At 33.1% G+C, this 18116-nt stretch overlaps 1 protein-coding gene across 1 annotated transcript; it reads right to left on the bottom strand.

Annotated features, from left to right (window-relative positions):
- Positions 1 to 175: 175 nt before the first annotated feature.
- Positions 176 to 10514, bottom strand: LOC149902867 (glutamate receptor ionotropic, kainate 2-like). The gene is made up of 16 exons (XM_090109492.1): positions 10203 to 10514; positions 9997 to 10092; positions 9612 to 9755; positions 8906 to 9015; positions 7889 to 8045; positions 7237 to 7445; positions 6787 to 6972; positions 6004 to 6156; positions 5215 to 5652; positions 4904 to 5127; positions 3387 to 3524; positions 2999 to 3197; positions 2206 to 2437; positions 1886 to 2001; positions 1060 to 1218; positions 176 to 352 (listed from the first exon to the last, which is right to left on the bottom strand). Exons 1-16 carry the CDS (start codon positions 10207 to 10209, stop codon positions 176 to 178), a joined length of 2745 nt encoding a protein of 914 aa, XP_089965618.1. The 5' UTR covers positions 10210 to 10514.
- Between the last annotated feature and the right edge of the window lie 7602 nt (positions 10515 to 18116).

Below are 18116 nucleotides of genomic sequence, written 5' to 3'. Positions count from 1 at the left end.
GTACTTTATCCTATCCCTATACCTGTGTTATTAACAACTCATCTTTATCTACAGAGAAATATAATTATAATAATCCCAAATTAATAACTCAGTAAATTTCAATCAATGTGTTTCGACGGTTCGAAAATTCTGCAAGAGAATCGTTAAATTAATACACACAGTGTTTTGCTATAATTTATTTAAAAACATCGATGTTGAACAAATCGGCTGCCGAACGTAGTACTGAAGAGGCTCTTGATGCAATATCTCCTGATGCGGAAGACGAAGGTCTCGAATGCTGTACAGGTTTTTCAGTCTCCCAAAAACTTAACGCGAATGCTAACTCAGCCCAGAATGCTTCTGCTTGTGTCATCTAAACAGATACATAGAATTAGACTTAATACTTTACATTTATACGTGAATTTAAGTATATTTGCGAGATTATGTTAATTTTTTAATTCATTAATCTAAAAAATATATCGCAGACGCATGTCAGAGCAAATGCATTTTTTTAACTTAAAAAATACCACTGTTGTTTTGTCGCATTTTCAGAGCAATTAATTATTTATTAAACTTTTTAACTCAGAGAGTAATTTAATGAAATCGATTATGTCAGGTAAGTAACTTAATAAGGACTTTAATTTAAACATTTCAGAAAAAGACATCATCCTAAAAAAACTCAGGAACAACAATTCCGATTATGTAAAATGTTTTCTCAGATAGTTTGATCTCCTAAGACTAGCAATTGTCACCACACAAAATGGATAAAGTTTCCCTCACTGCACATGGATAAGTTTAATAAACTCAAATAAATCGTACGAAAAAGAAATCTATATCTCTTTGTGTGTAAAGTTTATTCACACGTGTTACAGATCAACCAATTCTACTTGTGTTTGATTTAGAGCTTGTTGCTCGAAATATCAAGCTTAATAATATGCCAAATATATACCTGTGTATATACTGTTTAATTTTTTTAGCTTCGACTCAAGCCATGCTCGCATGGTTCTGAATGAAGGATATGTGCTATTCAAGTAGCTCTTTACGGTCAACATTTGAAGCATACTTGTACGTATGACTTACCTTTTGTTCAATAGCAACGTCCCTGACATGCCAGAGAAATTCGAGAGCCCCCATACCAGCTGCCATGCCGCAGCCTATACCCAGTACCACGAATACACCGCCCACATTGTCTACACCGAGCTCCGCTGCACTGGCACCTTCTTCTGTGGTTTCTTGTTCCTAATACATTTCAATAAAGAATAAAATTGTGTTTAGGTTATTCTTAAGGGTAATAGGAAGGCTTCGCTCATGGTAGGTAGATACACGTAGATATTTAAAGTGTAAAGTAATAGGAAACTAATTTCAACTTGATTGTAAAAATAAATAAATCAAATAGATATTATGGTATAATTTGACAATTACAAGATATTAGGATCTCAAATAAAATATACGTTTTATATCGTTACCATTATATATATTATCTAATACTGTTATTCAAATAAACAAATGTCCAATATTAAACGAAGGATCCTTCTTTCAAGGATCATAAATAACAAGAAGGCAGTAAATGAGAACACAAAATGGGCTCTTTAATTAAAAACATTTTCTGGATGTACACAATGATGTACAACGATTTAAGCGATTTAAGATTAGTCTTACTGCTTACATTCAATTCTTTGAAAGAAGATTTTATTTAATTATTCTGATTGAAAAATAATTCAATCTACCTATTCATTATAATTAATAACTCAATTTACCAATTAAGTCCATATTACGTTTACTCATTACGTTTACTATAATAGTACAGAACTGTAGGAAATAAATAATTTCAAGTCGACTAATTTCCAGCATAACGTTACGTTATTATATAATATTTTATAAGAGAATATTTAGAGTAGGTACTCACAACACATGCTTCATCATCCTCTGAAGCCTGCCACCATTTGTTTTTTAATTCCACTAGTCTTCCGCTTTCAGCTAATTTTAACACTGCATTGTCCACGGCCGTTCGATAAAAAGAATCTAAAAAAATTATCATAAAATTAGTTCAAACCCTCAATTAATATTACAAGCTGATAGAACAATTAATGATGGAAAGTATAATAAAAATTAAAAATATTGAGACATAAGTATAAAATTTTAATATCTGAAACTTGAGTAATTATAAAAAAATTGTCACTCGGAGATAAAATGTAAATGTTTGGCTATAAGTAAACTCTTACGTACCAAAAGGCATCGCAATTCCATATCCCTTAGAATCTAGCAAGCCACCAACTTGCATGAGATCACAGTGCCTTTCCAGCTGGTACTCTATAGCCGTGGATTCCATGAGGAAGGCGTACGATCTTTTACCCTTTAAAACCCTTTCAACTCCTTCGTCATTATTCTTTACGAACACAGATGGCCGGGCCGATTCCATGGCCGCCCACATTCGTTGGTACGTAGATACGTTGGACCTCTGTAATTTGAAATGCGATGGTATACGATTTGCTGAGTCACATAATTAATGTGTCAGAGCATACGGTATTCATATAAGAAAAGAGCTTATTTGTCCATAAAAGGCCGGCAAAGCACCTGTAACACTTCTAGTGTTAGTATTTATGGGCGGTGGTGACCACTTAACATCAGGTGGCCCACCTACCCCTTTGCTTACTCTCTCATAAATATGTGCTTTCAAATTTCAAATTAACGTGAACGTGTGTTTTTAATTTGAATAATTGCCCAAATATATTTTGATTGAGAGTCCAAAACCACATATTTACATATATGGTATACAACATTACTTAAAGATGATAATTTAAATTACAATTGCTAAATATAACAACAGTTATTACAATAATTAATTAAAGCTACTATTTTTGACTAGACTGCTAATGAATTGTTTATGTGACATAATGATAATGAAATCCACGTGTCCTTGTGATAACATTTACCCGTTATACTGTGCATTCAACATTAAAATGATTTTGCATTACAGAGTTTCATACAATCATTTGCGTATAAATTCAATAAGGCACACCTTGAAAAATGACGAGGTTGAACCGCCAACAACGGTTCCGTATTTAATTTTGGTCTGCATAGCCAAGTCTTCAGCGCTCTTAATTGAATCATCCATGGCCGCATTAGTCAGAAAGGCTGCTAAATTGGCTGTATACGACGAGCACATAATTAGAGCGAAAAACCACCACATGCCACAAACCCAACGAGTTGAGTAGCCTCTAAAATTAACGGTAAATTTACACAGTAAGATTACCTAGGAGGTGTTTTATTTAAGGAACATATATTTCTTGTTTTAAACATAAATTAATTGAAAAAGCAAATATTGGTATTCAAATTTTTAAAGATTTCACATGATGTAAGCATTATTAAATGATGGATGGCTATAAAATCATAATATGTGATATTACTTCGGCAATATATCAGAGCCTTGTGTCATAATCGATCCAACGGTGAGCCAGCAAGAATTCTTGATATGCCAAATATTTTCCAATTCCTCTGGTGACTTATCGCATGGATGCGGATTCTCCCAATCATTTGGCGCGAGCCTGCAATTCATTCGAGTATGCTGAGTTTGAACGTCGCCGGAATAACTTAATTTGCGCCAAGGAACGGCGGTGTTGAGTAATTCCCGATGTTCCATTCAAACGTTTCGTGGAATAATAATTTTATAACTCGATAATGAATAGAGATTGAGCGAATTTATTCTATGTAGAAGCCAATAATTATAATATTATAAGAAATAAACACGCGAGGCAAGGTTAAATATTAGTTTGAAATGTAATAAGAATGTACTGCGATTCTACACAGCTACCTAATTGATGTAGGTAGTTGATAACAAAACGCAGCTAGTCAACGACTATTAGTAAAGTGAGGGTAGTTGGGTCGAACGTCGTATAAACAGCGTCCGAGCCCCTAGGCACGATTCGTACGAATGCGCCACGAGCTTGCTCTGTGGCCACGAGTCAAAGGAAAGCGGCAATTTATAGTATTCGACAGCTAAGCATGTTCGTACAGGAAACAGTGACAACTATATTGACAACTATTTATCCACAAAAATATTAAATCAAAAGTCACGTCTAACACGGCCATACTGACAATCGTACGTCCTCGTACGCCTTTTCTCGTATTACAACACTACGGTAGTTCATCTCGGAATTACACAACCATCCTGCCTCGGCCAGACTGACCTGACAGAACAATAACCACGTCCACATGACATAGCCACTCCGTTCGCGTATCTTGGTATATCTACGCTCGTTCGACTAGTGAAATACATCACTACGATACGCCAGCGACTAGATAATACCTCAACGCCAGAGTTCAACTAGCGATTTGGATCACTACACACAATTCCTTCGATGAACTACATTCCCGTTACAATAATCCACGTAACAAACTTTTACTTTACACAACGCACGAAAAAACACAAACGCCAGTATGCCGTTACAAAACTACGTAAACTCAAAACAATTAAAAAGTATAGGCTTGAATTCTATCCCGCTTCTGATATAAGAAATAAACACGCGAGGCAAGGTTAAATATTAGTTTGAAATGTAATAAGAATGTACTGCGATTCTACACAGCTACCTAATTGATGTAGGTAGTTGATAACAAAACGCAGCTAGTCAACGACTATTAGTAAAGTGAGGGTAGTTGGGTCGAACGTCGTATAAACAGCGTCCGAGCCCCTAGGCACGATTCGTACGAATGCGCCACGAGCTTGCTCTGTGGCCACGAGTCAAAGGAAAGCGGCAATTTATAGTATTCGACAGCTAAGCATGTTCGTACAGGAAACAGTGACAACTATATTGACAACTATTTATCCACAAAAATATTAAATCAAAAGTCACGTCTAACAATATGTATTTTTATGCAAACGTTTAACAATTTAAGGCCAAGTTTTTCAATACAAATTCTTACGAACCTTGCTAAAATATGAAGCAATAAGGAAACCATTAAATAAGCGGCAGCCATGTAGATCCAAACATCGACTGAGAAGGGCTTTAGAAATGAAAATAGCTCCGGCTCCGGCGGCGTCGGTTTCGAATACAAAATACTGATCCCCAAAGTCATGAAAGGGGTAGTAAAGTCCACCGCCGATCGTCGTTCATAAGTAATAGTTAAATCGCAAATCGCTAAATCAGATTTCTGCAAAAGAACATTAATGTTATCTATATATTTATTAATTCTATAACAACGTAGCTTATTACGCCACAAAGTGCCCATTACACTGACCCTTTCTAATAAATGTCCAATAAGACCGTCCCACTTCTTGGTATCTTTATTGTAGGATCCATAGCCGTTACCAGGAACGATCTCAATCTCATAATTAAGATGCAATGTCTCTTTTAATATCTCGTGTATAAGGTCCTTCGAGTAGCCCTCGTAGCGGTCATTACCAATGAAAACTTCACCTTCTTTAGGCTTCCTCTCAACCAGATAAGGGGCGCCGATGCGTGAGACGACTCGAAAAGTTTTGTTCTGCCATTTTTCTGTCAAGAGATCGGAATCTTCGTTGGCTGTTCGGACGTAAACAAAACCCAACTCAGCATTCCATTTTGCTATGCTATTAAACCCGCTGTTGGATAGCTCCATTATTTCTACATTAAAGTTAGTTCGTTCTCCTGTTGTGTTTTCTAATAAAAGTTTGCCCGTAATTCCTACGATTGGATTCTGAAATAACAAATACACGTTTATCATTTTGGTTAAACTAGCTTATAACTGATACCAATAAAGTTTTCAAATAAATGAAGCCATACGTTAAAAACAGATGTGTAGATCTCGGAACGTATTAAAAATAAATTAAACGTGAAATCCTGCATTTCTTTTCGAGAGTCTATTTTTGCAATATCCCTGAAAATATCCCTAAGGACAGTTAAAACCGTCAACACGAGTAGCGTTAACGCGAGAGAAATACGGTGCATAATACAAAGCTGTGGAGTCACATAAACTTGAATTACACCGGAATAATATATTTTTGTTGAACAGAAAGAAATTGCATTGTTCGCTTAAGAGCAATAATACCGTTAATAGATGTTCAGTAAAGTCTGGCCCGGCTTCCCATTGGTTTTCGGAATCGCATTCGATAGGTGTTGGTTCGATTTTAAAGTCCTCTGGAGCGCTCTCCACGGAGTCGGTAATTAGTCGTGCAGCGTCACTGGCCAATGCTGCTTCTACCTATATAAGAATGTATGAATATAACTTTTAATAAAAGATAACGTTTCTTTAATGAAATTTTTTTTTTTATTTTGATTGATTAGCGGATTATTTTACAACTTATATTGATACATAAAGAAGTTGTAATTTAGACATATAAACTATTAATAAGTTATTAGTAGATGAGTCATTAATAATATTTTTTAAACAATCAACCATACGTATATATAATATTATTATTTGTGTATGTATATGATAATGTAAGCTGCATATATGTAGGTATAGTATAGTATATATATAATAAAATATTATTCTGGCACTTTTATTTATTTTGCACCACCATGTTATTGACTCATCTATTTTCCTCGTCTTTTCTGGGTTGCCTGGTAGAGATCGCTGCCAGCGATAAGGCCGCCTACTGTACATTGCTATATTATATTTTTAAGTTTGTAAAATGTATTCTATAAGGTGTACAATAAAGTATTTTTCATTCATTCATTCATTCATACCTAAGCAATGCAATAAATTGTTATGTGTGTAACTTGCATAATATATTATGTATAAACAATGTAAAAAGTGATATTATTATGACATAGGTACTGAATTTATGAATGTTAAAATTTAAAGAAGTTAATAATTTATATAACATACGGTAATTTCATGAGTCATTTTTGGAATTCTAACATCCGCAGTACTTCTCGCTTCCCAATCAGCTAGATAGGATCTCGTTCTTGAGTCTGAATGGTCGAATATCCTCAAACACGTAACATTCGATAATCCATAGCGTAATTCCTGAAGATCTAATGTATGAGCGTCTAATGACAGTAGCACGTAACTCTGGAAATACCGTAATTAACAAGCATATTAATTAATACCTATTAAAACCGTTCCGAGTATTAATAGGTGTAACTATTATAATTTCGAATTGAAACAAACAAGCAATCGGTATGTTACATATTTAAAATATGAATGGCATATTTCGGCACTTAAGTAAATAACAATTTCAAAATTTTACGTCCGTAAACATCATATAGCAAACCGTTTAATCCAATATTGAAATCTACCTTCTTTCCATGACAGATTCTTAAATAATCGACGTACCATATAATCCTCAAAAAACTTGACCTCATGCGCTTGACGCAGATAATCGAGTACTCTATCCGAAGGACAGTCCAAAATCACTCTCGTCTGACCGGTCGCTTTAAGTGACTTCAGCAATTGCCTATTATCCTCACCCGGTTTCAGTCGCTTAACTAACCACTTATGCTCAGGGTCTGCGTGTTTGAGGACTTCCTGTAATCGAATTAGCCCTGGAACAATATTGACATAGAGTATCGTGAATGAAGCGACTGCTGTTTATATTTGTATAAATTGTTGCCCAATGTGTATTTTGTGCGGTTATACTAAACAATCAATGCTAGCAGGTGGGAATAACTCATATTGCATTGCATCTATTGTCTAACATAGTATTGGGTAAAACAAATACTAAATAAATTCTCGGTCTTTAAATGCACAATTATGATTATTAGCAATTTCCATCCATTGCATATTAAATAAATATTTTGTTAGTCATTAGATTTATAGCTTTTAAATATCAATTTAAAATAGCTTAATATACAGAAACACAAATAACTACATATTCCAACGTGTACTTGAAAGAAATTGTACTTAAACTAAATTTATATATTACTTTTTATATAGTATGAATTATCGGAAAATCGAGACTGAAATGAAGAAAAGCTTAAAATATTACCTTCATCATCATCATACAATAGTGTATAAGTAGTCCAGTCGTTATCCTTAACATAAAGAGCGACTGCCCTCGACAGTTCCATGGCTTCAGGAAACAGATTAATGCTTGGGGGAGACGGTCGATCTAGACCTCGGAGGGGAGGCGGTCGCCATACTGCCTGTTGAAAATTAATATCATTGAACTCTATTTTACACAAAATTCCCACAATAGGTACACATAAAATGTACACACCTATAACATAATTCTCATGATCCTCGACTAAAGGTTGCCTGGAAGAGATCGCTGCTTTAGCGATAAGGCCGCCTTTTTGTACGTGTTTGTTTGTATGTGTTTTTTTCGTATTGTTTCCTTGTTTTTGGTGCAAATAAAGTATTTTCATTCATCTATTCATTCATTTTCATGATATTAATTTATGAATCTGAGAGAGTTTTTAATTTGAAGATGTGCTTATCATAAAAACGAAATAGAGAGCGTAGGTAATTTTCACTTGTTTCAAACTGTACTATTATTACTTATTTTTTTGTTATTTTAATACTGAATACGTTATTTTGTAATCTAAGCTGAATACGTATATAAGGAAACATATCTAATATTTGGGGACATTGTCAAGGATATTAGTTACGTCTCTTGAACAGTAACCTCACATACCGCAAATTCGTTTGCCAAAATACATATAACATTAACACGATTAAAACGAGTTTGGCAACACATACACTGCATTCTTAAAATTACATTTTTGGTTAGTGTTTAGGTACTTGGAGAAAATTATACTTTTTTATTTCTTTTTCAGGCAAGTATTTTTAGGACTTAACGCCTTTCTTTTATGTAATTCAGAAAAAGTTCCTGGGCATGTTTGGTTTTCTATTTAATTCTGCTTAAAAAGGAATGCTTTACAGATCAAAACCTATAGAATTTGCAAACTTTCTAGTTCAATTCCAATTTCCATTCACCACAGATTATCATAATTATGCCAATGCTCAGAATATACAACAACTATTGAAAGTTTCGAGAGCTCACTTGGATATGTGGGATTCCGGCAGCTCGACAATGGGCTTCAACAGCATCTGCGGAGTTCGAGTCAGTGGGCCCAAAGATTGCTATAACTCCACTGGCTAGAAGTTCACACGCTGCAAGGTGATATGAATCTTAGTTAGATAAGGATATGATTCAAAATTGTGTAAAGGGAGGTGAGTATAAGGGTTTGGTGTGGATTATTGATATCGTCGACGTGGTTAAGTGTACATAAGTTTTACAGATTTAAAAATTCGTGTGAGGTTTTTTAAAATTGGAATGTGATTCTCAATGACGATTTATGTATTTCATATCTTTATATATTAACTATATGTATATCTTATATATAAAATTCTCGTGTCACAATGTTAGTCTGCATACTCCTCCGAGACGGGTGGACCGATTCTCATGAAATTTTCTGTGCATATCGGGTAAGTCTGAGAATCGGCCAACATCTATTTTTCATATGTACCACGGGCGAAGCCGGGGCGGGCCGCTAGTTATATATAATAGTCCTTTTATCATTATTAAATCAACATACATTGAACATTCACTAAAAGAACGTGCATGAATAAATAATAACTCCAATCATAGACCTTAAAATAAAGCTTATTAAGCCACAAAAATATATATTTTACTATTATATATTTTATTATTTACTTTATAACAAGTTCCTGCAGTTAACAGTCAATAAAACTAGGAAGGAACTTACCCGCTTTCGAAGCCGCGAAGCTATCGCCATGGGGTGCGTACTTAATGTTCATCACGAAGTTATATTTCTGACTCTCCATAGAGGCACGGGCGAGAGACGACGCGAATGCCACTTCAGTCACCGTATTTGGAGGCAATATCACTCCTGCAATGGATTGTGTTTGTATTGGAGACTTTGGTCATGTTTATTAATATAAGTACCTATATGTAGTCGTAGATGTATTATTTAAAATATGTCCTATAAAACAATATACTCTACAATTTACATTGATAGCTCCAATACATCAATTCAAGACTATATTTACGGTAAGATATATTGCTAGTACCAAAGTTTCATTTTATGTTATGGTACATGTATGACAAGAACTGAACAACACAACACTTACCAATATTTATAGTTTTTTTAAGCAATATAAAATGTCGAAACGCTCCTTCGGTGTTGCTGCATAATGCCAGAAGTCCTAAAACTATGAGATGAAATTCTGCAAGAGAAAAGTTCGCGAGTTCACATTTACGACCTAAGCAAATAGGGGCCGCTGAAACTATTCCGGGTAAATAGCTGGTGGAGTTAAAAGTATAAAAAGATACTTGCCCTGCATTTTTATGATGATATTTTCCGAATAAACGTAGAAATGGAACAAGGAGATCCCGCTGGCATCTGTCGCATTACGACTTTATTGTAATCGTGCTTGCCTTGAGTATTGCAACCTTAGCTCTCCTAGCTTGCAACGTTTGCTCTTTGGGTTATAAACTGGGAGATTTATTAATTAAAAACACAATGTTCTCGATAATGTGCGGGTGATTAGAGAGCGCAGATGTAGACTGGGTCAGTGGAGCCGGTCGATGCGATCTTGGCCAGAAGTGCAGCCAAACAGTCTTGCTTTGACACGTGTTACGTCGTAGTTACTACGATGATACATTGCGTGATCGAACGGCACGCATTAACCACATATTTCGTAGAAACTACAAAGTGCACCGATTACTAAAGTAAATAATTATCTAATAAAAGCAAGCAATTATAACGAGTTGGTAGGAGAAATAGTCTTATACTTTGCTTCACTAGGTACCTACAGTCTAATAAAATGTACGCTATTTTTCTAGAATAATGTACAAACTAAAAAAATATTTATGTTCCTGTATGATTGCGTGTAATAACATACATGGATGTGGAATACTACTTCAATAACAGAAACTATATTTTTATAGCTTTTATAACTCAGACTTAACTTTATACATTCTGAGTATCAGAATAAATCTTTGAAATACTAGTTTAATAAAAGCTGATAGAGAAACTAAACGTAAACTATATTTGATAGAGTTATGATAAAATCAGCTCAATCAGTAAATGAAGATTTATCCATTTAAATCCACGAGTAAAAGTTATATAGTATCCCAATTTTCCATTTAGTGTGAAAATTGATAAACAATTGAATTTAGTTCTAACATGAACAAACGCATAATATATGATGCAATACGCAAACCTTTATAAAATATACTTTTATATAAGCTGTAAATACAGTTACACATACACTCTATTTATTCTTACGCTAAGGTTTGGAAAAGCAATTACCGTTAAACAACAGTACCTACATGTAAATTGGACGTCCCTTAGTCCCGCAGTGGCAGTACACGAAATATTTCTGTTCTGTTTCACTAATCGATTTTCTACAACGACCCATATTGTTCGTTTAGATAGCGTTATAATATTGTTGTTCTTAGAGAACTATTTTATTGAGACAAAATATCCAAAGAGATAGAAATATTAGGTAATATAAGAGTTAGTGGATATATAACTCTATTTTTAAGACATAATTAATAAAGTATTATAAAAACAGAAATTCCTGCTTGAATCATTTTATCATAACCCACATACGTTTTGCATATCATATGATTTAGAATAGATATGCAATGGGAATATGAAAGCAATTTCCGATTCAATACAACATTTTCATTTTATAATGCTCATCTTATAAAGTAAATGTGGGTATTTGAAACTGTGTTAGGAAAGCAGGGATTTAAAGTATTTTTCAGCCTAGCAATATTTTTCATTGCTATTAAAATTTTGAACTAAATAGCAATTCGCATGTGTGCAACTCTCGCATACATGTACGCATAACAGGTGATGCGATACGTCACGGCCATTCAAACATTTGGCCTAACTCCAGATCTAACATCTACTATTTTTATTATTAGCTAATGCACTTCATCGTGCATAATCTTTGAAGCATTTTATTGTCATTAGTCTTTTAAATCAATGCTTTTAAATGAGATATTCTCTGATATTTGATGGAGTCAATTTGTCAAATGGACTCGGCCTGAGGCTGGGACAGGAACATCATATTATTACATATAGTTACACTGTACAATGTACATGCTTTCCGCAGCGCTTGTCATCCGTGGATTAGTAAATTTCTTTTTTTATTCAAGATTTGTTGTTTTATCACGAAATCTTTCTGCAAAATGTGGTGCTGGTAGTATGGTGATGTTGTATTCATGTATAGATTGTAAAAAATGTTCAAAAATTTAAATAAAATATCAATTTTGCATTGATTCCTAAACTACCCTAATAGGGTAAACTTAAGACAAAATAAATATACGGAAGCAGTGAAACATTTCGAAACAACAATTTATATACATTAAAAGTATTTTGTCCACGGTTACAAAGATAGATAGATCGGTAGACATTAAAAAAGTTTGTTGCGGTGTGTAAAAAATATTCCATTTTATTTGGGCGACCTCAGTTAGGGAACATTTTTGTGGTCGTAAACCGCTTTGGGAAAAATACCAAAAGCTCTATTTCTGGGAACAAGAAGAATGCGGAAGTAATATGCTTGATTTATATTGACGTGTAGACCCTTGTTTGATATGAAGTTATTGATATAAATTTAATCTGTTCTTTCATATGAGCAGTATGTTATGATTCTTTTAGTTTATTATATGTATTTGGTAATATAAATTGATATTACGGAGGGAGGTTTTTAAGAGAGTCAATTTATTTGAAGTATGTATTTGATTTTATTAGATGATTTGATACATTGTTTTATTTTTATAAACTTGAAAGCTTATCTTACGCTATCAATATCTAAAAGTATAAGTAGGCAGAGGAAATTTTGAAGAAAGTAATTTTCACAGTAAAAAATGTTTTCGAGATATTTTGTCCGTCACGTCTGGATATCATATTTAGGTAAATATGAAGAGGCTACAATTCATTGCAATATAACTCAGGTTTGGAGAAGGGAATACCGTAAATCGAGATATTGTCAACACTACCGATTGGCAACTGTTACAAATATTTGTAAACAATGATATTGACTTACAATAAATAGTGTCACAAATAATCTGTTTATATTTGATGTTATTTGATTCTAATGCCAAAAATAACGCAATGAAGTCATTAATTAGTAATATTAAATAATTTTATATTTTTAAGAATGAAAAGGCATCTCTTGAGGTCTTACGATCTACCAATGAAAAGAAATACAGAGTCCTCTGAGGATTATAGTTACATAATTTCTATAAAAGAAATTTAAACTATACCTACAATGAAAGCTTTTAACATAATAACTTGTTATTACTAATCGAAACTAAAAGAGTTTGTTTAATTATTAAAATCATTTAATTTCAATTCATATTTAGAAGCTTTTATATTTTTCATTTTATAGATAAATAGAAAGTGAACAGAGAGCAGAATAAAACCGGCCAAGTGCGAGTCGGGCTCGCGCACAAAGGGTTCCGTAGCAGCAAATATAATAAATTACAGTTAAATCAACCTATCTCAAAAACTATAAGAGATACTTTGATCAAACCAAAAATCGTTGAAAGAGTTAATTAGCATGCATCACCTCTATTTTTTTTAGAATTTTATACCCCGTAGTTATAAAAATAGAGGGGGGGGGACATACTTTTTACGACTTTGAGAGCTGATATCTCAAAAACCATTCACTTTAAGAAAAATGTTTTTTAGAAAACTTTATATCATTTTAAAAGACCTTTCCATTGATACCCCACACGGGTATGTACATCGAAAAAAAAAATTTCATCCCTCAGTTACATGTATGGGGGGCCCCACCCCCAATTCTTTTTTTTACTATTTAGTGTCATATTTTTGTAGCGGTTCATACAACACATATTCCCATCAAATTTCATCACTGTAGTACTTATAGTTTCCGAGTAAATCGGCTGTGACAGACGGACAGACGGACAGACGGACAGACGGACATGACGAAACTATAAGGGTTCCGTTTTTGCCATTTTGGCTACGGAACCCTAAAAATGGGATGCCGTCAGATTGAATTAAAGTTAGTTCCAGTTTTACACAACATTGTTTCGGCTGAAAATGACATCAAAGAGCTTAAGTAAAATTGCCGAAAACTGGATTACTTGATAATTTTTTTGCAAAGAATTAACCATTTCAAAAGCCAAAGCAGCCGCTATACAAAAGCATATGCAAATTACATTAAAAATTGCTAACTAAAAGATGCTAAAAGTCATTACGAACGGACAGATCAGTCACAGAAGGCTAGTTCTCAACTAGATTTCAGCGGAAAAATGGGATGAAGTTTTTCTTCTTTAATGAGGGCTTGGGCCAGCTTCACTGCCGCAACTTTGTATTGAGAGAACTTTGTCAATAAACACCATTTCCCGCTCTTAGTGACCGTGATGGCGACGTGTTTCAAAACTATTGTATAAGTAGGCTTAGGGGCTCGGTAAATGAAACACGATATAAGGGTAGAACCTAGAAGTAAATTATTGTTGCTGTTTTCGTATGTACGGATATTAATTGATATGAGTATTATATTTCACATTATACCTACTCTTTGTATTGTTTTGCACACCTACCTGCATTAATTTTTTTTTGAGTACCAATTTAAAGGTTGTCCAATTCCTCAATGCTGTGTTTAATCTAAATAATTCATTATATACTTTGACAACTTTGATTTCGTTAAATCACAATATACATATAATGGTACGTTCAGACGCGTGGCAAGCAGCCTGGCAATCAGCCCGGCAAGCAGCCCGTGCACTTACGCTACAAACAAATAAACACGGGTGCATGCACAAACAACATGCTTGTGCCCGTGCCCGTGCTTGTGCTCGTTGAATGCCATTTTGAACGCAAGCGTCTGCCATAAAATTATTACCGTATGGATTTATTTGACATATTTATTTAAATATTTTAAAGATTATTTGTATTTTTAGAACGTTACAAAACAAAAAGTTGCGAGTTAGGAGAAAAAAAATATGAAACGACAAATCTCCAAAGACTTTGCATTATGTCGCTAAAGTAAATATTATACAAACAGAAAAGGAAATAAAAAGGTGTTTCTATTGTACATTATTCACGAATGTGATTTAGAATTCCTTTCGTTTTTATTGTATTCTTTTGACAATACTGTCAGTAATAAATTAGATGATTTTATGTTGTGTCACATAATGTGCGTTGAGGCCGTTTGATCCTATTTTATTATTTCAAATTTGATTTAACAAGATTATAATATGTGTAATTTAATGTTTACATCCATGATTTAGAAAGGTAAATGTTCCTTTATCTGGTAGGTCATGTTACTCACCTACTGACCTGTAAAGAAAAAAAAATAGATCAGTGTAATAGACTCAGAAATACGCTTGCCTCGGGCCGGATGCGTGGCTTTGCTTTATATTTTCATTGGGTGAAAAACACAGACGTCATAGATTCAACTTAACACGCATATTGCCATATATGTAAAAGATGCAATAGGAAGACATTTGTTTGCTTAAATTAACTTTCTTAAATCTTTTTTCTAACAGTCATAAAATTGCAGAACCACAAGAAATTCTTATACTTACCTAAGTTTCATAATAAACCACTATAACTAACACCTTTTAAAGAATTGTTGGTGTCTATATAATTTTAAATTAAAAAAAACTCAACTGAAAGTGTTTGTGCAGATAATACTCACCTTTTAACAGAGTTGAAAGCAAACCTTTCGTTCTAAATAAAATAAAACATCTTTCACTTAAGCTATGAAATAGTTTAAAAAATAACATTTTATGAAAAATGCATTGCAGGCGTCTTAATTCTGCAGAATTTCCAGCCATAATAGTAGCAAAGAACTTTAGTTTAAATTATAAAGCTTTCGTTTGCTTTAGATAAAACGAGAACGCAGTGGACACTTTCATGATAATTTAAAATTTCGCTGTAGCCCATGATATTTTATTTAGAACGCTTTTGAAGTACAGAGAATGTCGCGCATAGAATTAATGATGTTTACTCCACATTTTCGACCTGTTAGTCTGCAAAAATGTTGAACATATTGTCGAGGCGCAAAAAGTACAACGTAACGGCGCAACATTCGAAACCGCTGTCCTTTCAAAATATTTAGTTTGCTCGATTGAAATAATTGTACCTGACCCTTAGGGGCAGAATGTTATTTCACGGAACATAATTGATTTTGTCAGAATTGTTTTAATTGAGATAATTATGTGATTTCATTTATATTTGTAAAAGCAAAAATACTCTGTAATTCTTAATAAGTAATTATAAGTACTAATCAACTTTAGTACATACTTATTAAACAATTCATGATGTTTACATGGTATAACATAATAGTTATTTAACAATTACAAAAAATAATTCGATAAGACTGAAAACATGTAATTATATAAAAAACAACAATTATCTGAATATAATATGTTCGTTCTACAATTGCGAATAAGTGGAATGCATTAGATATATTATAACAATAAAAGCAATTGGATTTCTATAGCAATAATACTTCACATAAGTGAATGGGAGCGAGAATGCCACAATAATGTTTCATATCTGCAAAGTGCAAAATAATAGCACGCACGCTGCTATTTATCATGAACGTTACTTTTATTGCAAACGGGATCAACGTTATAGCTATTCTGTTTGACAAGTACCTATAAAATGTATTAAAAACTATGTAAAAAACTTGATATTGATAATTTCACATTCGTTACGTCTCATTAAACGTAAATGTATCTAATGTATGTTTTAAAAAGGTATCTCATACGCATACGCATAGATTTATAAAAAAAAAAACTAAAAGTGAATTTAATTTGAATTCTTATTTCTAGACTAGCTTCCGCCCGCGACTCCGTCCGCGCGGAAAAATTAAGAAAAATTAAGATTTTTTTTCTACGTATTTTTCCGGGATAAAAAGTATCCTATTTTATGCCCAGGATAATAAGGTATACCAAATTTCATCGAAATCGAACCGTTAGTTTTCACGTGATGCCTGAACATACAGACAGACAGACAGACAGACAGACAGACAGACAGACAGACAGACAGACAGACAGACAGACAAAAATTTTTTTAATCACATATTTGGGCTTGGTATCGATCCAGTAACACCCCCTGCTATTTATTTTTTCAATATTTTCAATGTACAGAATTGACCCTTCTACAGATTTATTATATGTATAGAAGATATAGATATTAGTCATATAGTATCTAAGTTAAGGCTGTAATCATTTTAGATATATAGATCTATATATTAGTCATAGTCATATACGTATCTAAGTTAAGGCTGTAATCATTTTTTATGAAAAAGCGGTTGAAATGAAAATTGATAACAATTTCAATCCTTCAGGGCGCTTTTTCTCGCACATTATTGGTGGAAAATTTTAATACTGAAAATTTTTTTTCATGTAGGTATATTTTTAATAGGTATGCCATTGATTTTAAATATCGTTTGTTACAATACTGTTGTATGCAAAAATTAGTATAGAATGCCAGATCATAGTTATTTTATGAATAATTGTGGAATGAAATACGACAAACGTGGTGTTTTATTGGAAAATGTTTGCTTTGAAATCGTTTGTATCAAATATATTTGTAATCGACGTTAATTACGTTTATATATTGGTTTAAGTTTTAATCGTATAAATTACTCACATACAGAAAACGTTAGGTAAATAATCAACATAATATATACATAGGAATAAAATGAAGATGGTAAAGATAATTTAAAAACTCGTCTACTTTTATTTTTATGAAGATTATTATTGACTTTATTGTACGATTCAGTTTCAAATGTCTTGTTGACAATGTAACTTGTAATTATGCGATTGTGGATGAAACAAATGTGGACACTAAATATATTTGGAATTAGATCTTTGTGTGAAACAGTTTGTACTACAAGATAGACATGAAAGCTTTGGCACATATCCAACTAGAAATCCGATTAACACCTATTTCAATAATAAATTTGTTTACCTGTTGAATAATTATGGAGATTTGATGCTTGTTTACCAGATTCTCTTACCAATTATATAAATGAATCGACATATTACTATATCGACAAGGCTAATCGTCTAATTTAACATGAGATAGTTGCCCAATTTGTAAGCAAGAATATGAATATGTTTTTCGCTTCACTCTAATTCTGCTTGTCCATTTTTGTTGTCTATGTCTATTTATAAATTAATTCACTTATAATATAAAAATTATAGATACAACGAATTTCTCAATTATTTTGGAATAAATACAGGTTTGATT

The sequence above is a fragment of the Colias eurytheme genome, chromosome 14, assembly GCF_061535395.1.
Source record: "Colias eurytheme isolate Ceu_HAF_F1 chromosome 14, ilColEury1 Martin Lab GWU primary, whole genome shotgun sequence".
NCBI classification, from domain to species: Eukaryota; Metazoa; Arthropoda; class Insecta; order Lepidoptera; family Pieridae; genus Colias; species Colias eurytheme.
Note: the sequence above shows the minus strand (reverse complement) of the source record. Positions and strands in the feature narration are given on the sequence as shown.